The sequence below is a fragment of the Notechis scutatus genome, chromosome 4 (genome assembly GCF_049901735.1).
Source record: "Notechis scutatus isolate UNSWTSFEM ecotype Mainland chromosome 4, rNotScu1.2, whole genome shotgun sequence".
Classification (NCBI taxonomy): domain Eukaryota; kingdom Metazoa; phylum Chordata; class Lepidosauria; order Squamata; family Elapidae; genus Notechis; species Notechis scutatus.
Genome location: NC_142012.1, coordinates 108,653,604 through 108,680,458, shown reverse-complemented (window position 1 = coordinate 108,680,458; position 26,855 = coordinate 108,653,604). Strand labels below are relative to the sequence as shown.

The window sequence follows — 26,855 nt, the reverse complement described above, 5'->3', positions numbered from 1 at the left end:
CACCATTCAGAGGGTGTTCATCCCAAATTGTATAGCTACAAGCCTGTAAAGATTCTGTCATCCAGGTCATGGTTGTCTCAAAGTTGCTTTTTCAGGAGGCAGCTTGTCTTTCTTGTTTTTTTTTTTTTTGAAGACATTTCCCTTCTCATCCAAGAAGCTTCTTCAGCTCTGACAGGATAATGGGGGAATTTATATTCCTTACGGACAGCTGGTAACCTGCATCCTTTCAGAGCAGGGGTGTCAAACTCGATTTCATTGAGGACTGCATCAGGGTTGTGTTTGACCTCAGGAGGCCAGAGTAGGCATGGTGAGCTCGACGTCACTCGTTGAGGGTCTGTTTTCGGCCACGACGGCCTCCTGCAGCCCTCTGCCAGTGAAAACGGAACCCCTCTCCCCGAGCTCTCTTTTCGCTGGCAGAGGGCTGCAGAAGGCTATTGCAGCCGAAAACAGGGCCTGGGAGGGCCACATGCAGCCTTCCAAGCTCCATTTTTGCTGGCAGAGGCACCACAGTCTGGTCTTTCGCTGTTTCTAGGGCGGCCCCGTAGGTTAGATCTAAGCAATCTATGGGCCGGATCCAGCCCCTGGAGCCTTGAGTTTGACACCTGTTTTAGAGGGTTGTTGAAGCCCTTATTATTATATTATAGTTTCCAGTTTTTCTATTCTATTCTATTGTTAATAAGGTGGAATTGTGAATCTCTCTCTCTTCTGTACACTCAACCAGAGGGATCAGAGAACGAGAAGTACCTGTCAGGAGTGCAACAAAAAGGCTGGAGGAAACGAGAGCTCTGAATTGATAAGTGCTACAGCTACCAGTTAATGGGGGAAGGGGGAGAGGAGAAGCGTCTTTCTGAACAGCTTCAAGTGACTCTCCCCATTTCAGAGTGCAAAAAACGAAAAAGCAACGGTAGAAAAAGCTGCTTGCCAGCCCCAAAGGTTGTCTGGCCAGGGCTCTGGAGCCCCAAGAGAGATGGGTAGAAAGCGCATGTGGTGTGTGTCTCCCCTCTCCCCCCTTTTTAAAAGCCCGGAGAAGAGATTAAAGAGAAGAGTTCTCGAGCATCCTCACAATCAGCGCCCCCCCGCCCCCCCTCAATTGGAACGACATGACATCAGCTGTTCGTCTTCAATGAGACGCTCTTCCATTGGCTGGCTGGCAGCGCTTCCTTGGCGAATGAGCGCGCGGCAGGGCTGCAGGCCGGGCGGACTGACGTGCGAGTTCCAGTCACTTTGCCGTATGGGGGTTTATTTTGCTTTGGGCCACTCCAGCCGCCGCCATTAGGCGAGCGGGGATAGATTACAGGGCGGCGGGATCGCCTTCGTTCGTCCTTTTTGACTCCCCCCCTCCCGTTTGGGTGGTAGCGTCCTTCGACTGACTCCGTCCTTCGAGCCACCCCAGGAAGAAACCATGTCCTGAGCCGGGGGAGGGGGTGGGGAAAAAGCAAGGAGGCCGCAACTAGCCGCAGCTTGCGGTGCGGCGCAGTGCATGGGTGGGTGGGATGTGGATAAGGGGGATAGGCGGCAGCTGGTGAGGAGACGGCTCGCGGGATCCAGGGACAGCCTTGCAAGGTATGAAAAGCCTCCCTTCCCTTCCCTCGGCCGTCCTGCGATGGGAGGAATATAATCATGCTTTTACTAGCCTTTCGGAACTTGGAAAAAAAATCGTCTCAGGTTGAACCCTTCTTTTAAATCCCCCGTCCCAGTCCTGGTTTGAACGTGAGGCAGTTTTTGGACCAAGGCTCTATGGAGTTTCTCCTTGGAAGGAGGAGAGGAGCGGAGGAGGCGAAGCGTCCGGTGGCCCTTGAGAGAGCCAGATCAGCTCCTTCTCTTTCCCTTCTCTTCCTGGATCCTACCCGAGTCCCGGGCCTTTCTCTCGTACCTCCTCTCCCCGCTTTGACAGGCTCGTTCCGTTCTTGGGCTTGCCGAAGTGGAAATAAGTCCGAAGGCCTCCTTGCTCAGGGACGGGGGGAACTTTATCATTCCCCCCCCCCGAAACAGTAGACCCCCGCCCCCAAATTTACGCTTTGTTTAAAGCTCGTTCGAAAATAATTTCTTTTCTGGTCCTGTCTCAGCGCCGCCTTGTATTTATTTGCTCGCCCGCCAAGCTTTCGCTCAAGGCGCCGAGGAGAAAGAGCCGGGGGATGTTTCTAAAACTTCCTACTAAGGTGTGGATTTGACTTGAGGTCCCTGGGGGGGGGGGGGAGCGAGGTCGCGATCGTTTGGTCGTGGCTCCCTCCCCCCCCCTTTTTTTTTTCTGGGATCTCCCGGCACCTGCTGGGGAAGGATGGATTCTGTTGCAACTCGGTTGTTTACTAGGCATTCCACCCTTTGGTGGTTGCTAGCGACAGAGTTGGCTTTAAACATTATATGCCTGCCGATCATGTGTCCTGAGTCACACAACTCTTTGCCTCCGAGGCTTTTGGGAAGCCACTGGATAGTGTAACTCTTGTTTTGTTTACCTCCGTGTGTGTGTGTGTGTGTGTTTTCTGATGGGCAGTGCGCTCTCTGCCTTAGGTAGCGTCGCTTCTGTATTTAAAGAGGGAATTTAGTACCACAATGCCTGGATTAATGTTGCTTGTAAAATATTCCGGGAGCCTTTGTAGTGTCCAAGCTTTAATATAAATAGCATTTGTTTTCCCAAACGCAGGGGACAGGTGCTTTGTAATTCTTAGTTACCTACCTTCAGTGCTGCAGTATCTACTTCTTACTACAGTGAGGTCATACCTCTGCTTGTCCCCCTCCCCGTCGTTTTTCGTAGCTGTAACCCGTGCCCTGTCTATGTGTATTGCAAAACAACTTGCGATAAACGCTGGATTTGTAAGGTACAGAGGTTAAAATCCTTTATCATTGCTTTAAAGTGACATTGATATTACTTTGTACAGTCAAGTAGGTTTTTTTTTAATTATAAAAAAATAGGGTAGATCTTTGATTTGTTTATGTTTACAAACCGCATCAAGCCAGTATGAGAATTTGTACTAAGTTCAAGCTTTAAAAAAACCGACTAAACTAAGGTTCTCCTAATATTGCAAGAAAGGTTTTTTTTTAGAGGTCATTCAAGTCACTTTAGGGAATGCCTGGATTATTACAGATGACACTTTCCGAGGTTTACATGTTTCCCATGCCGGTTTTGTTTGTTTGAGAATGTATGCTTTTTTGTATATTTTCTTGTTCACTCTTGTAATATTTTCTGGCATTTTAATAGAAATCTCAGCATGTTATCTAAAACTTGTTATATAAGGCAATCTCTTTGTCTTAGCCATCAGCATAGAAGTTAGGATGAGCAGAGTGACCAAAATATGTTGTAGGGTTCTGTAATTGTATAAATGTTCTTATAATTAAGAGATGCCTCTCCTCAAACTCACCAGAGATGACATAACTGATGCATGCTTCTTACTTTATACATTCTGTGATTCTGGAGACAATATTTATCTAGCTCTTATATTGGAAGGATACAAGTGAGCATAAGTTAGTGCCATTAAACAATAGCAATTATTCAATTATTACTATTTAAAATATCTTATTTCTTACAATTATAAAACCATTTCTGTTTTAATCTATGAAGTACTAATTTTTGTTTTGAGGTGATTCTGCTTATGAACTTGCATTTGATTGGGAATTTGCATTTTGATATGCATGATTTTGAGATGTCAACAATGACAATAGATTTTATCCATTGATTTGCTGAAAATACCAGTTTCCCATGATATTTGTATTTTTATATGAAATATCATAAGATTTTAACACTTTTTAAATTTATAGTTTCATTACTCAAATTATTTAGGAACCTGCCAAATTCATTGAAATTATGCTGTGGTATCCATCCTGATACCTGTAATAAGATGTTGTGAAATCTCTTACATTGAAATCACAAGGCAATAAGTAATCATGACAATTTATTATACCAGAACCAACATTTTAAAATTATTTGCTATTAATTTTCTTCCCTAAAAGTTATTGGAAATAATTTTTATAGGAGCAAAGCTACTCATCCAAAGGAAAATTAGAATGGGCTATAATATAATATGAAATGCAAATAAAATCAATAATGTTATATAAATAATAAAGGAATAGCAGCATTAAAAGGAGAAATAACCATACAATATTTTTCAATAACCAATGGCAAGGAGAAACAATCTTCACCAAAGAAAGAAAAAGAAAAGTAATCATAATGGGCAGCTTGTAATCCATTCCATAGAACTCCTTAGAGAACCAGATCTTGACATCTGAAATATTTAATGTTTGGGCTGTGCAGGCCTACATAAGCAGAGCTTTGGCATTATTGAAGCCAGAAACAAATCAGCCTTGCACTTTGGTTAATTGCTCTTTAAGATTTTAGAAATGGGAATGAGCACCTAAATTGAGTTTTGAGAGGCATAAGGAATTTGGCACAGGACAAATAACATTGGGATGATAGGTTCACACTGCAATACTTAAAACCTATTTTAAGTGATACAATAAGAAAAGCATCTACTTGCAATATTTCTGATCGAACTAAAACTGTACTAAAAGCTTTGCTTTGAGAAACTTAAAGCCTAACATAGGTAGTCCTTGACATACTACCGTAACTGAACTCAAAGTTTCTGTTGCTAAGTGAGATGGTTAAGTTAGTTTTACCCCATTTTATGATCTTTCTTGCCACAATTGTTAAGTGAATTGTTAAGTTAATAGCTTGGTTGTTAAATGAATCTGGCTTTCCCATTGACTTTTCTTGTCAAAAGGTCACAAAAGGTGATTACGTGATCATCATAAATATGAGTCAGTTGCCAAGCCTTTGAATTTTGAACACATGACCTTGGGGATGCTGCAGTAGTTATAAGTATGAAAAACAGTTATAAATCACTTTTTTTCAGTGCTGTTGTAACTTTGAATTGTCACTAAACAAATTTTGTAAGTCGAGGGCTACCTGTACATTGTAGTTTCAGCAGAATTAATGTTTGTGTTCAACCAAATGTGCCTGGTGACAGATATTGTTGCCAGTAGTGAATTTGTATTGATTAAGCTCATGTATTAAGTTCAGTATTTTCATTCTAAAGTTTAAAGTACCACAATACAAGTTCAGAATAGTAGTGGTAAAGACTGTGTTATTCATTCATGTCCTTGTTTATGGAAAGGAAGGAAGTGATAATTCTGGTTTGCCATTCATGGCAGAATGAAACGACTATATTGGTATGTGTTAATCCTGATGTATGTATTTGCTATAGCTGTTTAATTAGAAGAATTATTCCAAATTACCCTAGTCCTCAGAGATACGCCATCACTAAGTAAGCCCATTGGGATTTGGAATTTTTCTGAGTAGCAATTATACTCACTTCTACCGTGTTTCTCATATAATAAGGTCGGGTCTTATTTTTTTTTGAGCCCCGAAAAAATGGCTAGGTCGTCTTTTCGGGGGTGACTTAATTCCCCCCCTTGCATCTTCGGGCGGGTGGGCGGCGACAGCTTGGATGTTGACCTTGGCGTTGGTGGGGCACTTCGTATCGGGGTCAACGCAGGCAGCACCATAGCCGGGTGTGCAACAAAAGTACTTCCTAATGGCAAGCCCCCCCACCATTCCCCCCATTTCACATGTTTTAATATAGGCCTTAATTTGGGGGGAGGGGCTTAATTTCATTTCATGCCTATAAAAAATGCTGGGACTTCCTATTGGGGGAGGCCGTATTGTTGGAGAAACAGGGTATTAAAATGTCACATTTTGAGAAGTTTGACTGCATTCCAAATATTGCTTGCTCTGTGGCAGAACATAGCAAAGTCATGATAAAAAGTTCTCATACATTGCTTTTTGCATTAAATATGGTACCATGTTTATTAGTACACACAACTGTAATGGAAACCTAAATAATTGTCATTAACGTATGCAGTTTTTGTTTGTCAAGATGTGAAGATTATTATTCCTGCATTTCATCTGCCCATTAAAAACATTAAGGGTTACACAATGCACCTAACAGTACCTTCTTGTAGAAGTATTTCCCCTCCTGAGAAAAATGTAGCTAAGCTATGTGGAAAACCTAACTACTTTATTATACAGTATTCTAACCATAATGCAGGAATCTTCTAGTCTGGCAGCCTATTCTTGGGAACAAATAGATAAGGCTCCAAGGAACTTGTGAGGGCGCAGGGAATCAGTCCTAACTCTTTTGCAGTTGCACAGTGACTCTAGGCTAACTTCATGCTTGAGATCTTCTCCTTACCAGGCTGGTAAGCACCATTTATTTATTTATATCTCACCTTTATTATTTTTATATCCATCTCAAGATGGCTAATATATGTAATAACTCCTTTCTCCTCCTATTTTCTGCATAGCAAACCTATGAGATGGGTTGTGCTGAGAAAGACTGACCCAAAGTCACCCAGCTGACTTTTATGGTTAAGGTCATAGTCTCCTGCTTTCTAACCTGGTGCCTTAATCACTAGACACCTTTTCAACCTCAGCTGTAAAGTATAGAATGTTACTTTATTTATTTAATAGCTCGGCCCATATCATTACTGTGACTCTGGATGACTTACCAAGTTAAAAATCCAGAAGGCAGCATGAAACCAACCAAAATAAATGCAACAGTAATTAAAATACAGGATGATCGGATGACATTCTTTCATAGAGGGGAGCTGCAACATATCCTTTCTGCCGAATCTGATGGGTCGCCTGTATTTCTACATCCCATTAGCACTTACTGCAAATATACAGTCAAAATACCCTTGCTTGGATCCCACATATCCATCTTGCCTATATAACAATATGAAGTATATAGATAAAAATATTCCAGAAATACAACCCCCATCTCAACACTGAGACCTCACAGGGTGATTATTGTGCGGAAAATAGGAGGAGAAAGGTGTGTTGGATGTATCTGCTGCCTTGAGTTACTTCTAAAAATAAGAAAGGCGGGATGCAAATAAATAGATGAAAACATCCTATAAACATACAAAAATACCCATTTAAAAAGATTCATTAAAAAAATCATGCCATAATAAATTATAAATATACTCTCATGAAAACCCAAAAAATAACCAAGTATTGGGTGGAACATTTTAGCATATCAAATGAAAAGTAAAATAGTGCATTGTATTAACATATCGTTAGTAACATCGGCAAGAACTTTGTTTCCATAAGAATAAGAATTGGTGGTGGACTTGGACAAAATTATCAGACGTTTTAGCCCTTAGTGAGTTAAAATGCAATGTAATCTTAAAATACATAAGAACCAGTTGCTATGTTCAGCAAATCATAAAGTAGTAATGTCAGGGACATGTGTGTAACCTTTTGAATTATACATAAAAATGGCTTTCAAAAGACTTCTTTGAAAGGCTTAATGTGTGATCTGTATTTCCTTTAATTTTATTTGAGATTTTTATGCTGTCTAGTAAATTTAGAAATACATAGATATATAAGTTTGTTAAAACTAGACCAATATTTGGTATAATGCAAAGGCTTCATGGAACAAAAGCAATATTGGAGATTGCTCCCTCTGGGAAAAAAAATAAACACAAAGTAAGTCATTATGTTGCCAATGTTCCTCAGAAGTCACAGTTCTCTTGGAAGGCAAAGAAGCAAAAATAAACAGTACTACTTAGGAAAGCAGAAGATTAAAGTTAGAAATTGATAGTACAAAGAAATGGAACATAAATGGAAAAGGCCTGAAACCTATTTTCTCAGCAGTGGTTTTAATTTACATGAAAATTGCAGTAATGGAAAAGTTAAAAATATTGCATCACTAGTGTTATCTTTCAGTTTTAACATGAAAAATAGGATAATATATTGAGATACTAATATGTCTGTAATTAATCTAATAGGAGAGAATGGTATTTTAAAATAAGTTTCATAGAGACCTTTGCATTGGTGCATGGTTAAGCAATAATTATTCATTTTAAAATTGGTTTTATTTGAAGAAGTCTCAGACAGATGGAAATGTTTTTGTGCTCACAGTTTTGCACTTCTTTAGTTTCAGGTTCTTACTACATTATAAATTATTTTTGAAGTCCTAGACTAATTTAACTAGTGGCTTAATATGAAGAGGAAAGGTGTTACAGCTTCCATTATATATTTTCAAATATTTATACTTTTAGAAAACTTAATGTATAATCTGATGATAAATATATTTTAAATAATCTGTAAATGTACTGTCTTTATTTAAAAAATGACCATAGTGCTTCCCGATTGTCCCTCCTGATACTAAAATATGCTATTTCCCTTAATATTTTCAGCACTTTTATCTTGATTCATTTAAGTGGAATTCTCATTTACTTGCTAAAAATATTTCCATTTATCAATCCAGTATCCCAGTTCTGGTTTATGATATTTTGTTGTTAAATATTTTATGTTTCAGATAGAACAGACTGGCGTGTTTGTGAATTTGTTCCTCTCATATCTAAAATATGTGGTAGAATATATTACAGACATATTTGCAATTTTTGTTACAAAATAAAGAAACTCCATTTATAAGGATAGTCTAAAACGTAATCTGTTCCCTAGAACATTATTATTAAACATCCAACATATTTTTAAACAGTTGCATACTTGCTTAGAAGCGTCTTGTACTGAGTTTAATAGGCGTATTCTCAAATAAATGTGCAAAGGATTATATTTTGGTCTATATAAGGCTGCCAAAACTAAATAGTTTCATTCCATTTTGCCTTTTCAAACTACAATGTAAGTATAAACAACATGAGGATTGATTGGTAGCTTAATAAGAAAAGTTTGATACATATTCATGCGTAGGTTATTTGTTTTATAAATTTCAAGAAGCATTCCATGCAGTAAAACCACCAGTCTACAACAATCTGAGTATGCTGTTTCTAGTGATCAGATAATTACTTTGTTGATTGCTTTTGATCTGAAAATTAATTTAATGAAGTATTCTCCACCTTTGTGAGACATTTGAATTGCAATGCTACTGGTTTTCATCTTGTTTTGAAAGGAGAACATTACAGTTTTATTATCTTTATAATATTGCATTTGTTTTGGTGACCAATGCAGAAATAAAACAGAATGTAAACCAGTGTATAGGTAGCCCTTGAAATATGACTATAATGGAGCCTGTCCATTATGGTTGTGTGTTACAGCAGTCATTCCCTAATAACTTTGCCATCCCTGCTCTCCCCAATGAAAGATTATAACAGGTGAGTCATTAAGTGAAGCGGGGATACCTTCTAGTTGGCAGAAGTATTGGAGGCCCTGGCCCTCCCAAGGTCTTCCCCATGTCCCATGCCCCACTTCCTGTGCCTTGGGTCCCTGTGTGCCTTTTCCCACCCCCACTAGAACTGATATGGAAGATGTTAAAGCAGCTAATACCTTCTGCCTTTTAGGATCAATGCTCAACAGTAAAAAGAAAAAAAATCCAGTTATATTAAAAATAATTTAAAAACGCACCAAAGTACTTGATACAATAGTAATAAAGGCATAATAATATTATTATATTAATATAATATTATTCAATATTATATTATAATAATATTCAAATAATATTCACATGTCTGTGGCTATAAAAACCAGAATCTTACAGATAATTATTTTTCTCTGTGCCACTCAATGGAAACAAAAGTTGGATTTTGAAGAAGCAAGATACAAAGAGTATTGATGCTTTTGAACATTAATATTGGAGAAGGCACTTAAGAATTCCATGAATAGCTAAGAAAATAAATACATCATAGAACAAATCACTTGTCACACAAACCATGGTTCAAATTTCATGTTAGTATGCAAATATTTAGCTCTGTGGGAAATCTATACTGTTGGGAAAGATGGAAGGAAAGTACAGAAGAGGATAACTAGCAGCAAGGTAGGTAGGCTTGATTACCATGGGCATGGGTGTACTGGTGGAACACTTGAAGGCCACGTTGGGGATCAGCTTATTCTGGAGAAGGTCTGTCTGTCTATGTGGTTTGTTAACACCAGGTTGATCGCATATAAATAATAAGTCGTATGTTTTTGATGAAACCATAAGAAATAGAAACTAACACAAATTTTACATAATACAAATATATAAATGCAACTTCTTTCTTCTAATGTAAACGCATGCTTACTGTTTTTACAGATTTAAGTAAGAAAACAATGAATGTGGCAAGCACAGACCTTTGGACAACTTTTCTTCTCCTATGGTAGAAATAACAACTTCTAAACATTTAATAATATTTTGGGAAGTTTTTGCTACTCTTTGTAGAATTCTTCAAGCTCAGAAACATTCTTGGTCTTGCATATATTGATTGTTTGAAAATTTTCAATAATTAAGTCTGAAGACAGCAAAGGGCATTCCAAAGCCTTTATTTCTCTTTCCTGTAAGTATTTCATATTTAATCCGATTGTTTTTTTTCCCTGATTGTTGTTTTTCTGAAAGATCCAAACTCTTTTGAGCTTCACATATTTTCTTGTTCTTTCTTCTGCAAGAACTCTGAAGAATTCTTCCCTCTCTTCTACATGACAGCCCTTTGCACACTTGAACACAGCTGTCTTCTCCAGCCTAAATATATCCATATCTCCAGCCATTCTCCAAGTATTCACTTCCAGGACCCTTTTAATCTTACTTTGGACATAATCCAGTTTGTCTGTTCCTTTTTAAAACGGTTGTTCAGAACTGAATACAGTATTTTAGATGTAGACTGATTACTTCAGAATAGGGAGAGATAGACTGTAACTCCGATGTACCATAAGACTGCATTTGCCTTTTAGGGAATTGCATTATTCTATAGCTGATATCCAATTTGTAATCTGCCAAGAAAACTAAATCTTTTTTTGCAAGTACCAGTGCCTAATATAGTTACCCTCTCCCCCCACTTGATTTTTCCTATCCAAGTTTTGCTTTGTGTTTCTCTCTGTTGGTGTTTCTCTTGTTGGCTTTTATCCATTGTTCCAGCTTATAAAGGCCCTCTTAATCCTGTTTCTGTCCTCTAACGTATTTATTATCTCTTTTGTGTGATCTTGTAAATTTGATATTTTCTTTATCTGCCATCGAAGTTATTAGATAATGGAGCTTTGTAGTTCTCCATTTGACACTTCTCTTCTACTGGATATGGAAATGTATGCTCATTGGATATAATTTTTCATCCAGTTCTAAATCCATTTAAAAGCATTCCTTGTATATTTCACTGTTAATACATTAAACAAGGGAATGCCACAGATGCTTGACTTAAACTTGTTGAGCCATTTGCCCAGAATTCAATTTATTCGTACACATACTTTACTTTCATTACATAAATACTGCTATTACTGTATTCAGCAAAGAATCTTCAACACTATGTTTGTAAAAAATGTAATACTTCAAGGCTATTCATTTTATCACATGCTTTCTCTGAATAGGCGAACTCATGTTTGCATTGAGAGAAATAATATAACTCATCTTTTCTCTAAATCTGTAGAAAATCATGGTTTTAAAAAAATCTTAACATATTTGTTCATTTGTTGTATTTAGTTTTTCACAATTGGTAATATTTACACATCATTTTAGGTCAAAAACAAGTGAACTACATATATGCTTTAATGGGATGTGTGAACTCTGTCAGTATACCTCAGTGCTATTCCGTTAGAACATAATATGTTATTTGAGCCCCGTTGGACTCATTTACTCACAAGTCCTGAGCGTGACTGTGGCTATAATAATGTAAGTTGCTCAGATGGGGGGAGAGGAGAAGCTGCACTGATTTGTTGTTTGAGTACCTGGGAGGAAGGAGGTATTCAGGGAATAATCCATCAGTGATTGAGCCATTTAAACATTAAGTCAACTGTATTAAATCTGCTTTTGTTTACAGTTTTCTATAAGAATATCTGTTCTTAATATCAGCATACATAAGTCTTTAAATGAATGGCTTATTTTCTCATTTCCAAGCTTCGGTACTTATAAACAACTTTCAAACCATTAAAGATGATTATTTACTTTCATTATTCTAATACAGAAGTATATTTTAAATTAATAGTTTCAAAAAAAGGCTTTATTCTACTGCTTCCAGATGTTTTATCAAATACAACATTCATGATATCTCTCTTCCTCCTGTTAAGATTCTAGAGTTTTATAAGTCAGTCTCTAGAATATTCACAATGTGTAAATTGATCTTCAAAGTTATTCATTGTTCTATTACATTAGGATATTATGTAATTAATATATTTTTGCTACTATTTAGAACCTTTATTTGATAAAGTTTTAAAGAAATAATTTATGATATAATACCAATATAACAGTGCCTGTTTTTCATGATAGATCTAGTTCATGTTCAGCTCAATTGTATTAAGATTGGAGCAGAAAGATTGTTGGCTCTTTATAAAGTGATTTGGAACTACCTAGATTTTGATATGAGGGGTGCTTTATAAATCTTTGAAGAAAATAAATAAATAAATAAATAAATAAATAAATAAATAAGATACTACTCTGCAAATCAAGAACTAACCTTAAATATGCTAGATTCATTCACTACTGTCTTTTGTGAATTTCAGCCTTAACTCTAGTTAGCATTAAAACTATTGTGACAGATTAATGATTAATATTAGTAAGTCTTTAATTCTGAATTAAATTTGAAATAAACCTGCTGAATTTTATCCAGAGTATGAATCAATTGAAGTGTAATGCTAAAGCAGATGACAAAAAATATTTATGTCATGGGATTGGCCATAGTAGGTGTTCTAAAAGTTTGATACCAGACACACAAATCAAATATTAATTGATTGTTTAGTTTATGCTTTGAAAAAAAGGAACATAATTTCATTAGACCTAATTTCTGTGCTTTACTTATTCTTTGTTGCTTGTTGTGAGGATCGTAATCAGGGGTGGGCTGCTGTGGGTTCGCAGGGGTCGGGAGAGCCCCTAGCTAAGATTCTGTGTAGTTTGGAGAACCCCCAAATCCCACTCCTGGCTGCTCCCCCACTCCTCCCCTCCCAGGAGTCCCCATGTGGCCCATTTTGGATGCAGGTAAGTGAAGGCATGTGCGAAGGCTCGGGGAGGGTGAAAAACGGGCCTCCCGGAAGTATGGGAGGGCCGGAAATGAGCCCGTTTCCAGCTTCCAGAGAGCCTCTGGAGCTCAGGGAGGCTGTTTTTGCCTTCCCGAAGGCTCAAGGAAAGCCTCTGGGGCCCAGGAGATGGCAAAAACACCCCCCCTCCATGGTGCAGGAGGCGGATTAGGCCATACCATCATGGCCACGCCCACCCAGCAACAGGGCCGAGAACCCTTTGCTAAATTTTTTGAAGTCTACGCCTGATCGTAATGTGATCATCTTTCTGTGTTTTTTAAATCTTAATATGTAGGCTGCCTAGAGCTGTGTTCATGATTGAGATAGGGTATAAATTAAATGTATCAGATAAAGAAATCCCTTTTAGAGATTCTCAATTTTTCATCCCCATGTATTCATACCATTGCCATGTAAAAAATACATAAAGACAAATCTTGTTTAGTTCAGCTCCTAATGAGTTTGTGGATATATCCATGTAGTTTTCTTGATAATAGTAACTAGGCTTTCATTATTTCTTGTTTTTTTTTAAATTTCACCCTAGATTATAAGCCTGGGATTTTCAGGTAGTCACTCAGCTAAAATGAAACCAGGTCTGAACACACTTAAATTTTGGGGGTTCAGCCAAATTCAGTTAGTTACAACCACCTCTTCTGTTCCAAATCCAATTAATTGAGACAGTTGCTTCTTAACATTGAACAAATATGCTTCCTCAATTCCGTTAAGTAAATATATTACATATACAGTTGGTTGTGACAGTATGCATTTATTGTGTTTATTGTAAATATTTATCTTTCCTTTCTCTTTTGATTCAAAATAAAAATCTTATTGTGATTTAAAATGTAATCAATATATTAAAATGTTATAACGTTCAAACTAATAAAGAGAGGTGGCTAGTAAAATGCTGCAGTCCTTAGGAGATTAAAATTAAAATTTTGGAAAGAAATGATTATGAGAAAAAAATACCTTTCTGGAACAATTTAGTAACTTTTTGTGAGTTACATTTTCCCCTTCCTTTCCAATAATTATTTGAAGCACTTGATTAATTTAGTAGGTGTTATAAATCTACAGTGGACTCTTTTGCTTAATATTTATATAGAAGAAAACTCGCTTGTATGTTTGAAAGCTAGCAAGACTATAGTGGTGAGAGAAAGTATGTGACAGCTATCTGTAATTTTGCACATCAGTGACCTACAAGAACTCCATCTAATTCTTTTAAACAGGTAAAGAGATTCTGCTTAAACAAACACCGTTATAGAATGGGCTGGTTTGGCTTGCAATCATTGACGGAACAGTGGATTCTGAATTGTACCAGCAAATTCTACAGAAGAATGCCAAAGTATCCATCAGCGGACTAAAGCTTAAATGAAAGTGAGTCATGCAGCTCAGCATCAATTCTAAACCCACAAGCATTGGCTAAAGGAGAAGAAATCTTGCATTTTTGAATAATCAAGCCTTGATATTAAACAAATTAAAATGATGTGGCACAAAGGCATGACTTGCAGCAAATAGTTCATAGAAATACAAAGATACAATGGAAAATATTGAAATAGTTTGGTAAAATAAAAGAGATGAAATTACTTCTAAGCTGATGAATCGGATTGAACAAGAATATTGCAAACATATTGTTGAAATCAGCACTGTTAAAAGAGATGCCACTATAACTAAATCTGAAGCTTCATATACTTTTCTCAACAATGACCATGGAAGTTGCCTAGAACCTGTTTAACCTTGATGAATCTTTTAATCACACAATTTATAGGTATTTTTAAAAGAGTTACAAACTTTATCTCACCACTAAATGCAATTACATGTAGTTTTCAAAGCATGTTCCTCAACAAAATAACAATCAGGAAGAAAATTCATCTCATTTTCCAGCAGCATTTGATAATATGGAAGTGCTTTTTCAATTAATCTGAACCTGATAATGTGACAAATGGGCCAGGTAGCAAAGAAGCTGTACAGAGTTCCATATAAAATGGGTGGCTATATATGTGTTATAAATTAACAAAAGTACTGAAACAACTTGTAAAAGATGTTATGCTTTGGCAGTTAGAAGTGAGCTGCTTTGTTTATGTTTTCCAAATACTTTTCATAAGCCTATATAAAAAGATAAACAGCAGCGAGTGCTATAGGCATTTACAGATTTGCTGCTGTTTATATATATCCAGTATCATATATTTATAAATGTAAAAATAAGATTTTAACAAAAATTCGTATTGTTTACAGGAAAAGCTGTTTCATAGTGCTGATGGTCATTCTTGTTAGTTCCTGCTGAAGTGGATAAAATCTGAGACAGCATGGAGACGAAATAGACTTCATTATAGAAAAGTAAATACGCAAATTCGTTTCATGTATATATTTTAGTTGTATGATAAGTCTGTAATTTGACATTTGGGAGGACTTGTGTAATACTGGCAGTATCTGAATTTCATTGGGAAGTGTGTGCACACGCACACACATAAAATGAGCATGGTTTACATAATCATAAATCGTAATGTGACTGATATATATGTGACTGATTATATATATATATATATATATATATATATATATATATATATATATATATATATATATATATATATATATATATATAAATCCTGACATGCCACTTTTATTTTATAAAATACTATGGTTAATTAAAAAATTATAAAGGAAAGGAAAATAATGTTTGAATTGGCGCTTGTTATAGTATGCTGTGATTTAATATTAGAACTGGACTAGATAAAAGCTTTGTGACTATAAATTCTTCTAAAGAACTGAGTGGATTTTTTTATGATTTTATGATTCTATTTACTCTCTTTTTAAAGATTTCTTGCTGAAACAATTTACTTCAAAGAGTGCAGGATGACTGATCGTGGAATAAAATGGGCTTGTGAGTATTGTACATATGAAAACTGGCCATCTGCTATCAAGTGTACCATGTGTCGTGCTCAGAGACCTAGTGGAACTATTATAACAGAAGATCCATTTAAAAGTACTTCAAGTGATGTTGGTAGAGACTGGGATCCTGCAGGTATTGAAGGAGGCAGCAGTCCTTTGATATGTCCAGATTCTAGTGCAAGACCAAGAGTTAAGTCATCTTACAATGTTGAAAGTGCAAATAAGTGGTCATGTCACATGTGTACTTACTTGAACTGGCCTCGTGCAATAAGGTGTACTCAGTGCTTGTCTCAGCGTAGGACCAGGAGCCCCACAGAATCCCCTCAGTCTTCAGGATCTGGCACAAGACCAGCTTCTTTTTCTGTGGATCCTTGTGAGGAATACAACGATAGAAATAAATTGAACATAAGGACACAACACTGGACTTGTTCTGTTTGTACATATGAGAATTGGGCTAAGGCCAGAAAATGTGTTGTCTGTGATCACCCACGGCCCAACAACATTGAAGCAATAGAGCTAGCAGAAACAGAACAGGCTTCTTCCATAATAAATGAGCAAGAAAGAACTCGTTGGAGAGGAAGCTGCAGTAGTGGAAATAGCCAAAGAAAGTCACCTCCCACTGCTAAACGAGAATCTGAAGTGAAAATGGACTTTCAGAGAATTGAAGTGGCTGGAGCTGTTGGCAGCAAAGAAGAACTTGAAGTTGATTTCAAAAAACTAAAACAAATAAAAAACAGAATGAAGAAGACTGACTGGTTGTTTCTCAATGCTTGTGTTGGTAAGTTTTGTTATTTATTTCACTTGCAAAGGAAAAACATATACATACATGCTGAGGTGCCTATTGCCAAATTTCATACAGAGCTATGATTACAATAATTGCAAAGAAATACAAAATCAAAATATACATAAATATACAAATATTTTGAACACTGCAGAAAGATGAACAAATTCTGCTGAAAGAATAGTAAAATTTTGTTAAGAATTTAGAATTGTACTGAAATTATAAAATGAAACTTAACTGGTATCTGTTTAAAATCCTGTTATTCTTGAAATGGCAAGATGTATTTTAAAATTTGTTTTAGTTCATAAGCATGTTATTTCTCATAAGGCAAAAAGTAAGGTAAAAAATATGAGGCTGGTATCTCTTGAAGCATACTACTTTATTTTGAAATTTTGATCATGCTTGTAAAATCTTTGAATTTCCTGAAGTAATCTAGCATAGATGCAGTCAATCTTTTAGGTTAAGAATGCCTGTAATATTATGCCATGTCTCTGATGGCACATCTTCCATCATGGATTTAAGAACGTATGAATGAGTTATAGAATCCTTTTTTCCCTACAGGTAATTCTCAACCTATGACCACAATTGGGAACTGGAAACTCTATCCTTGAGCAAAGTGGTTGTTAAGTGAGGCATCATGTGACTGCCTTGCTTAACAGTCCCAAACCCAGCACTTTCAATTGTGGTCATAAAGAGATCATTTAGGTCATTAAGTGGATGGAATCCCAGGTAAGGAGTGTGAGTGGAGAAGTGCCTTGGGGGTTGGGGAGGAAAACCCTGGGAGGCTCTACTCAGAAGCTAAAATGTTCCCTGTTGAAATTCAAGCAGGAACCGTAGCTCCTTAGCAGAGAGACACTTACATGCAGCCTATGTTGGCCCTCCCAGGGCTTCTCTCACACCCTCATCTCATGCACTTTTTCTTACTGTGATGCCTCAAGAGCTGAAAATCCTCCCTACCAAAATCCAAGGCATAATCCTGAGCAAAGAGTATGAGTGGCCTGTGCCGGACCTCTTAGGACCTTCCCCAACCACCTGAGTAACCCTGCACTCCTTACCTTTACTGTGCCCTCTCTCTGTTCATCTGTTTGCATTTCAGCTTCCTCTCGTTTCTGGGGGTTGACTGAAAGAACTGCTTGCTGAAATAGATCAGCACCCCTTCCATGCGCAGAAGGAAACGCCTTTGGCAGAGTGCAGGAAAGGAGCCAAAACCGTCAGGATTTTGCCTCCATTTCTACATCTTGCTGAAGGAGTTCATCTCCCCTGGGGAGGCAGCACTTTCAGCCAGCCCCCTAGAGATGAGAAGGACTCTACTGCACTGAGTGCCGTACTGTAAATGTTATTCTTTCCATGTTCTAACCATCAATTTTTGCTGTCTTCTTTTTATTATTCATGGCACTGTTATAGTTTTCCTATCTTCAGTACTCTCCTTCTGTTAGTCTTTATTTCCAAACCACATTTTCCCAAAGTATAATTGGTTGTTGGCAGAACCCCCATACCAGATATCAATAATTCCCATCCAGTGTGGTTGCTCCAATAAGTCTAAAGGTGCCGTGCTGCTGAAGTTCAATCTAACACATTGTAAATAGAGTGTACTTTTGCATTACTTTGGATTAAATTGATACAGGAGCAGTTTATATATGTGGATATTGTTCACCCGTATAGATAATTCACTGATTTGGTTCAAGGTGAGGATTCTTCTACCTGAAATGTTGACAAAGTATCTGGGAATGGAGTGTGTGTGTCTCTGTGTGTCTCTGTGTTACTGAGTTGTAGAAATGGGAAACTCTGATTCTATCTTTTGGGAGATCTAGATTCCAGATCCGTCTACTGAAGGGTAATGTATGTCTTTATAGGGTAAGACCAGCTAATGCTAGAAAAGAAAACCTGCAATAAACCAGAGTAAACTCAAACTTTCCCCCCAAATTAGTTTCAACTCATAACTGAAGTGACAGAGCTTCAATAGGCTCCTAAGGATATGCAGCCTAATTCCAGTCAGATAAGGGAGTTAAGGATGGAATAAAGAACCCATGGTATTATCTTTAAAATGCGGATTGGATAAAGTCTAATCTAAAACTTCATAACCAAGCCCCCTGTAACATTGAGCCCAGCACTTTAGCCTTAAATAATTTGACAGTTGCTGGTACAGAGCTGTTACTGTGTGAAAAGTATATTTTATAATAGCAAAAGATGCTATTTTGGCTTTTATAAAAAGGTCCTTTACTTGATTGATCCTGTGAGTAGATGATTGAAACTGGTTGCCTATACACTTAAAGGTTATGACAACTTAATAGGTCTACTTGTTAACCCTTTGACTAATTGGGGACTTGAAATCCTTTCTGGAAAATATTAAAGAGAAATTGATCTCAGGTCTGTTCCCTATTTCAGTAGTAAGATGCTTTGAGGCATCTACACGGGTGTCAAGGCATACTTGACATAGAGAAGAATATAAGGCAGTGGGCAAGAGAGAGAAATTCTGGTTTATCAAACAGAATTTTTGTATTTCACCATATAATTAATATATAGATTATACAACAACGGGGATAAATTGTATAATAGGAAAATATTTCCTTTGTATATTAGTATCTGATTGTAATGATTTTTTTCCAGTTTAAGAAAACAAAAATCAATATTGTGGCTAATTTCTTCAGAATTTCTTGTGGTGTAGAGTAAAAGAGCACTTTTAGATTTATGAAAGCAACACAAGGACCACCTTTTAGAAAGTTATAGTATCTTTTGGCTTGACGATATAATATTCTGTACTGGTCCATGGTTGGATAATCAGGTCAAGATACTTTTGGGAAGCATCCAGTCAAGTCATATTAATCCAGTCATATTAATACAAAATCTAGACATATAATTTACTAATTATGATTACTATAAGAACCAGGGCAGCAATTTGTTGAGTCAGCCTTGTTCCCTTTTCTATAAAATTAGAAGAATGATCAAATAAAAGCACTCTTTTAGTATCAGGAAAGAGTTATTTATGGCAGTGAAGTGAAGGGCTGTCACAGACATCAGGTGAGCCTCGATTTTAGGAATACCAGTATAACTGGGTTTGCTATTTTTACTTCTTTCTGAACTTCTATAACTTCTGGGCATCTGGTGACAAAGATGGAAGGATCCCCACCTAAAGCTATATTTAATAAATGGCAGAAATGTACACACCAAGAATCACCAAAGGTTAAATTATTGTAAGCTGAGTTATATTTTGTTGAAGATTGGGAGATGAGGTGTGAAAACAGGCAGTCATTTCGTTTGTGATGTGTTGTATATGCTGTAGAATAATACGAAGTTTGCAAACCAGAAGTTAAAATAATTGAACTGACATCAGCAATTTAATTATTTATTTTATATTTCTCTTCTTCAAACTGTCTTAAAGTGGCTAATGTCAATGAAATACATCATGTAAAATTAAATTGGAATTACAATTAAAATAGAAAAAAAGCAATTAAAATACACTTAAAAACTATCAGTAAAAATGAAACTCAGCCAATGAATCTGCTTAAACACAAAGAGCTTGCATTAATAAATTTTTTAGCATCATTTCTTGAGGGGGAGAGAGCCCTAGCCTCATCTTTGAAGTAGTAAGACTCTCCGGACCTGGAGACATTATTATATCATTATTCCTTCTTCATCTCCCTAAATATGCATTTGATAATTGTCAGATGAAAAGTTTAAAATCCAGATAGAACAGCCAGGTTTTCGGTGCTTTTCAGAACATCTTATTGTAGCAAATTTATATGCTACTTAAAAATGTTGCCAGTCAGTACTTCAGTTGAAATATTTTGGGTCACCTGAAGTTTATGAAGGTTGAACAGTAGGCTACAATTATTTAAATGGAAAATAAGTATGTAATTTAGAATAATGGTGCTTACAACATATTTCTTGGTGCCTGAAAAGTTCTGTTAATCTATCTGATTTTATTTTTTAGATTGTTTTAACTTGCAAAATATTAGCCTCAAGTCATAGCCTATATTTTCATAGTCTGCAAAAGAAAATGGATGCTGCAGTCAAGCACTTTTTGCTTTTGAGCTTATAAATGTTTTGTGATGGGCCATACCCACCATAACAACCATTTCTTCAGATGTGCCCACTGGACCCCAGATATTGAGCATCTCTGAAGTAGATTTTACAGTAATTAGTTTAGTTGGACTACTAATGTCAATTATGTTCACGCCCTTAAAAGATTTAGAAACAGCCTGTAGTTTGTTGACGCTATAATTTCCAACGTGAAACATGATCTTTGAACAGTTTCTTTGTATTTTGTTGGGAAGGCATGATGGAGTTAATTATTACTATAGTAATGAAATCAGTAAAACCCAGATGCCAGGTGGAAGCAACCAAAACTCTAAAAGAAATTATAATCCAATGACAATAATCTCTCTGAGCATTTCCATTTTGAACCTGCCTCTAGAAAAGATTGGAACCTCCATAAAAGATTTCCTCTAAATCCCATCCCAACACAATATGGCTAATCATAATTAGACACTCATGAATCACCCAGAGAGCATAACATTTTTGTTCATATTTTGGTGTAGATTGTTCAGCAACATGACCAAAGCAGATTTTGTTTTATAACCAACCTGAAAATAGATTCAAATGGATCTAGAAAACTGACGTTGTCTCAAAATCCTTGGAGGCAAAGTTCTGATGCACAGTTCAGTACTTTGCTTGGCTAAGTAGTTCTCCTTTATGTGTACATACACACAAATCTGTATTCTTCATTCTTCTTTGTAAAATTCCATTCCATTCAATTCCATTCCATTCCATTCCATTCCATTCCATTCCATTCCATTCCATTCCATTCTATTCTATTCTATTCTATTCTATTCTATTCTATTCTATTCTATTCTATTCTAGATAATCTGTTATTTAACCAAACCACTAAACCTATGAGTTGCCTCTCTAGGATGGAAATGCAGTATGAAGTTAAGAAACTTACTTTCATCTAAGAAATAATTATATGATCTGAATAAGCATTTGAGGTAGATATGTGTTTCCCCGAAAATAAGACCGGGTCTTATATTATTTTTTGCTCCAAAAGATGCATTAGGGCTTATTTTCTGGTTAGGTCTTATTTTGGGGAAAATATCGGTACAAAAATGTGTTGCTGATTATCTTAACTGGGGCTTATTGTTGGGGTAGGACTTATATTATGAGCATCCTGGAAAAAATCATTCTAGGGCTTTTTTTCTGGTTGGGTCTTGTTTTCAGGGAAACAGGTAAGAGAGTAAATTTATTTGTTCCCTGCTTCCAGTTTTAACTTTACTGTTTCTAGTTTTGTGTGTGTATTTGCAGTATACACAGCTATATGTACAGTATATGCAGTTCTTCGGTATGCTTGCTTCTTTACATCTTTTAGTATTGGACAGAATTTATATCTGCTGCATGTTAATTGGTTGTAATTCTGTACATTTCTTAAATGATTATGTTCTGCAACAGAAGACTGAAATAAGCCAATCAGACATATAGTATGATTTCCATGGGCTTAATAAAAATATTATTCTAGTTAGTGGTAGAGACAAATTGCTGAAATAGGAGAGACTTATAAAGGTTTTGAACTGTTAAATCTCTCTAATGAAATGTATTCAGTTCAATTGGCCATGGATTGTGCAAGCTCTATCATGCTGTGCAAGAAGTTTCCTATTGTCTGAAATATTATATAATAAGTAATCCAGTGATCCAATCTAAAACAGCAGGGGGAGATAAATTGCTAGGAATCTTTGCTGGAAAAGGTAAAGATTAGAAGGAAAGAAGGATTAACAGCATTTCTTTGTTATTTTTCCATATTTCAGGTGTCTTTTTCAGTTTAGGTTTGACTCTAGTAACTGTGAGTAACATGTAATTTAGGTTTGTATTGGATTATTTTGAAAGTGATATTTGAATTATTTGTTAAATAGATTTTAACACCCTTTAGCAACTGGTTTTCTACAGTTTCTGAGAGTGCCTTAGTATTCAAGGAAGTAGGTGTATAAATGTAAAAAATCGGAGAAGAAAAGTGTGCCTTACTTAATTTGCTTCATTTCATTAGTGTAAGTATAAATTTCTGTATTCTTGTTTGCCCCTTGTCCAGCATTTTTGTACCAGTTTTTCACCCATTCTTCTCTGTTTACTCCAGCACCATTTTACTATGAATATAATCCATAATTGGTTATAAGGAAAGTTTTATTTGGATAGTTTTAGAGTCAGATGTTTCTTGAAGCATATCTTCTTTTTTAGCAAATACTACATGTATTTTAGTTGTCCACTTCGTCATGTTTTTTAGTTTCAGATGTATAGTGAGTTGTCGTTCAAGAGTGAATTGTATGGGTATTTGAGTTAGCATTCCAGTCTAAATGAAGATGTTAAATTGCTGTTCTTTAGAAGATCACTTTTCTTTTTTTGTCATCTATACCAAACAGAAATGCTTTTTAAAAAACGGATTGTATATCTCTACACAACTTTAGATATGTTTTACAATGAAATGTTACGTTGAAATTTGTTTCATTTTTCTGCAATCTAGCAATTATACACAAGTGCAAATTGAAATAGCTGAATATTGGTATGGGCTTGTGATCAAGCCTATATGGTAACAAGAAACAAAGCTTTTCTCTACTTTTATTGAACCTGTGGATTTCCATTTGATAGTCTTGTTCAGAGTGACTTGAACCTTTTTAGGGAACGATAAATGGGGCCAAATGTCATCTAACCTGTTGGATGAGTTTGCAAGTTTCTTTGCAAGTGGAATTGCTCATATCCGGACATCAGTTGGGTAAAAATTATTATAGTAAGCAGAACATCATCTGGTGCTAGAATTTGAGCTTCTCTTGAGCTTGGGAAACTGAATTAGAAGGAACTGAATAGGGTTTTCTTTAAGTTTATGGACTCAGCCAACTACAGGATAGTGAAAATAATTGGGGCATTTGCCACCAAAATTTTCACTGTGGATGTCTATAAATAAATAACTTGGGCTACATTGATAATCCATTGGCGAAGAACTTTGTTACACACCACTACCAAATAAAGAAGTCATCTTCAGTTGGGTTCATACTCTATCAAATAAACAATTTTAAAACACAATTTTAATTGTTTTAAGCAATTAAAAGAGAGCCTTTAAGCAGCCTGAAATGTATACATGCCCTTGATATGGATAACATATGTGCTTTTCCATAACTTTTTAGAAATATTACTACTAACCCGATGCAAAACAGCTACTGGAACAATTTTTTACTTGAGTTTTATTTCCGTATTCTTTTAGTGGCCTAACTGAAGTATTTTTGCTGCTGTCTGAATAAGTTAAGATACGTGTAAGCCTTCTGTCTGGGTGCTCTGTTCTTATGATTGTTCTCTCTCTTGTTGCCATGTTGTGAAGCTATTAACTAAGAGTATTTAATTATATTTTGTTTAGGTTCTTAGTGCTGAATGTAGTATCTGTAGCTTTTTTGTTGAGAACTTATGGGGAAAGATACTTAAATAAAGATTAGTTAATTCAAAATCTGCAAATCCAACTCTTAAACTCTCTACAGTACTCTCTAAGGTAAACACATGATTGTTCATTTGCAAAAAAGAAAAAAGAATTTAGTCAGCTTCTTCAATATTCTATTATATATTTTTGCTTATTCTACTGTATATAGAAGATAATAAGATTTAAAAAAATCTAAATAAAGATTAAATCTATTTTTTTCTTTAAGCAATTTACTATACTCTTGGAATCTTGGGAATTATATTAAAATGAATCTGTAATAACATCCACTCATTTATTGTCTTATTCATGACTGGTATGTCACTTAGCACTTCTCAAAAAGTATCTTCCATTCATAAGTCATTGCTTAAATAGCATTTTTCCTTAGTTTTTCAAAACTCCTATTTTGGAAATGGCATATTTTTATACTTTCAGTCTATATGTAGTACTAAAATATATGATCTGTATCTTGGAATCATTGAGTTAGAAGAGAACATTTCAGTTTTTAAGTCTGACCTCATGCTCTGCAATCCAAATCCAAATATTTAGCTGTTGTGTCTCTTGCTAAATCTTTTTTTTTATTTTTGCAGAGAAAAGTGGCAATTTTCTTATTGTGATCTGGTTGTTTCTGACAAGATTAGGACTTTGAAGTTCCATCGCCATTTAATCATTAAACTCAGTATGTAATCTTGGACCCGTCAGATGTTTTCATTCTAATATAAGTCCATCAAAATGTTGAGAGGGTGAAATGGAGGGCAATGTGTGTTTTATTTTGGAATACGAATGGCATTAAAAAAAAACCTCTCAACAGGTTGTATGCTATGCTGTGATTGACAAGAATTATATGGCATCATGCTCAACCTAGCCATATTCAAGCTATATGCAGGCTGTTGTGAAATCTCCCTAGGCAAGTTGTTACAGGATTTCATATTAACTCATTTAAATAAGTATGATGAGGGTGAAATAATTCAGCAGAGTGCTTCTAAAGTCCATTTCAAAGGCTTTCTTAGTTAATATATTGTTTGTACAGGCAGATTCGTTATTAAAAACATTTTAATATATAATGTTTAAGTTCACAGTTGTCATGTACTATGTATAAGCTGATTTACTCATGTCTGGATGAAATTGAAAGACATACACAAATTTCAAAGAGATAGTTTGCATTCTGTTTACCAGAGAGGTATTGAATGACCTACACTTTCAGAGACAATGTAGGGGAAAAGACTTAATTTCAGCAAAGTGTGTATGTTATGTTGTTATCAGAGAAGCTCTTATTTAATCGCAACTACATTTATTTCCCTAAACAGGATTCCAAGAATCGGAAGTAAAAATTTAATTAGAAATTTTAAAAATAAAAATTCTGATACAATTTCCATATCTCCAGGGGTTGTAGAAGGTGATCTAGCTGCTATTGAAGCTTATAAATCATCAGGAGGAGATATTGCACGGCAACTTACTGCAGATGAAGTACGCTTGTTAAATCGGCCTTCTGCTTTTGATGTGGGATACACGCTAGTTCATCTTGCAATACGTTTTCAGAGACAAGATATGTTAGCAGTTCTGCTTACAGAGGTGAGTTTTCATGACTACTCATTAGTTCACTCATCAGACTAAATGAATCCGGGTGCCAGTAATAGTTAAAACTTCAGAGTGAGCTACTTAAAACATTAGATTAACAACACACTTTTACTTGTCTAAATCTGATCATTCAGGTAAGATCTTTGGCACAATTTTTCCTTTAATTTGTAATATAGTTAATTTTCTGAATCAGAAAAAGGGCTGATCCTTCATGACTAATTTTCTTCCACGTGGAGTTAATGGGAACTCTCATGTACTCTAGGGAAGTGCAAATTCCCTCCCTTTACATTGAAACAATTCTGGGAGACTTACAGCACTAAACCCTTAAAATTGTAAAAGATAACTATTTCTAAAGGAATAAGAATGGAAATCATAACTGAAATAAAATTATCATTAAAAGATGGGGAGGGAGGGAACAGAATGTGTGGGGTGGGGGTGGAAAGTAGGTGGGATTGTCTCTTGTTCCTACCTCAGCAGTTCAAATAATGAATCTTACTGATTTTCTCGTTTCTGAGTTGTCTGAAAAGTGTCTGTAGAAATAGAAATATTATGATATATATGTTTGAACCTGTAATATGTTTATCTTTTAAAGCAAAGAAAGTAATTAAATGTCATCTTACAGGTATCCCAACATGCAGCTAAGTGCATTCCTGCTATGGTGTGCCCAGAGCTCACTGAACAAATCCGCCGTGAAATTGCTGCATCTCTTCATCAACGGAAGGGAGATTTTGCTTGCTATTTCCTAACTGACCTTGTTACATTTACGTTACCTGCTGGTAATTACGAGATGCTATTAATTTATACTTTAAGTGGTTTAAAGAGTGTATAAAAGTATCAACTTCTAATTCTTTTCTGTGGGTATTGTAGAACTTTCATGAAGCATTTTTTTCATGTGGAGATACCAAATAAAGTTAACTAATACCATTCATAATAGAATTAAGCTTAGATTAATTTTTAGATTTGTTTGGTGATATTTTAATATTTGATTAGAAATCATTAGTAAATATTTTATGCAAGTGTTGCAATTTGGTTTCAGATTCTGATACTTGTTGAGAAAATACCTGAAATATCTGTGCTTTGTTATTGGCTGATGAATACAGGTAGTCTTTGACTTATAACTGTTCATTTAACGACTGTTCAAACTTACAATGGCTTTAGAAAAAGTGACCTTTGATCTGAATTGCACTTATGATTATTATATCACACTGTGGTCATCTGATTGCAATTTAGACATTTGTCAACTGGCTTGCAAT

At 35.8% G+C, this 26,855-nt stretch overlaps 1 protein-coding gene across 3 annotated transcripts in view; it reads left to right on the top strand.

The window, feature by feature from the left end:
* The first annotated feature begins 1,163 nt into the window (after positions 1–1,163).
* ZRANB1 (zinc finger RANBP2-type containing 1) overlaps positions 1,164–26,855 on the top strand; it is a 55,898-nt gene continuing 30,206 nt past the window's right edge. Inside the window, exons 1-6 of one of the 3 annotated variants that reach the window (XM_026668982.2) lie at positions 1,173–1,563; positions 14,140–14,287; positions 15,146–15,247; positions 15,730–16,580; positions 25,409–25,596; positions 26,225–26,378. In XM_026668982.2, coding sequence (XP_026524767.1) covers positions 15,767–16,580; positions 25,409–25,596; positions 26,225–26,378 — 1,156 coding nt within the window. In that variant the 5' untranslated portion in view covers positions 1,173–1,563; positions 14,140–14,287; positions 15,146–15,247; positions 15,730–15,766. Of the gene's footprint in view, positions 1,564–10,011; positions 10,264–14,139; positions 14,288–15,145; positions 15,248–15,729; positions 16,581–25,408; positions 25,597–26,224; positions 26,379–26,855 lie in introns of those variants that run through there. The other 2 variants (XM_026668993.2, XM_026668999.2) reach the window with 2 other exon arrangements.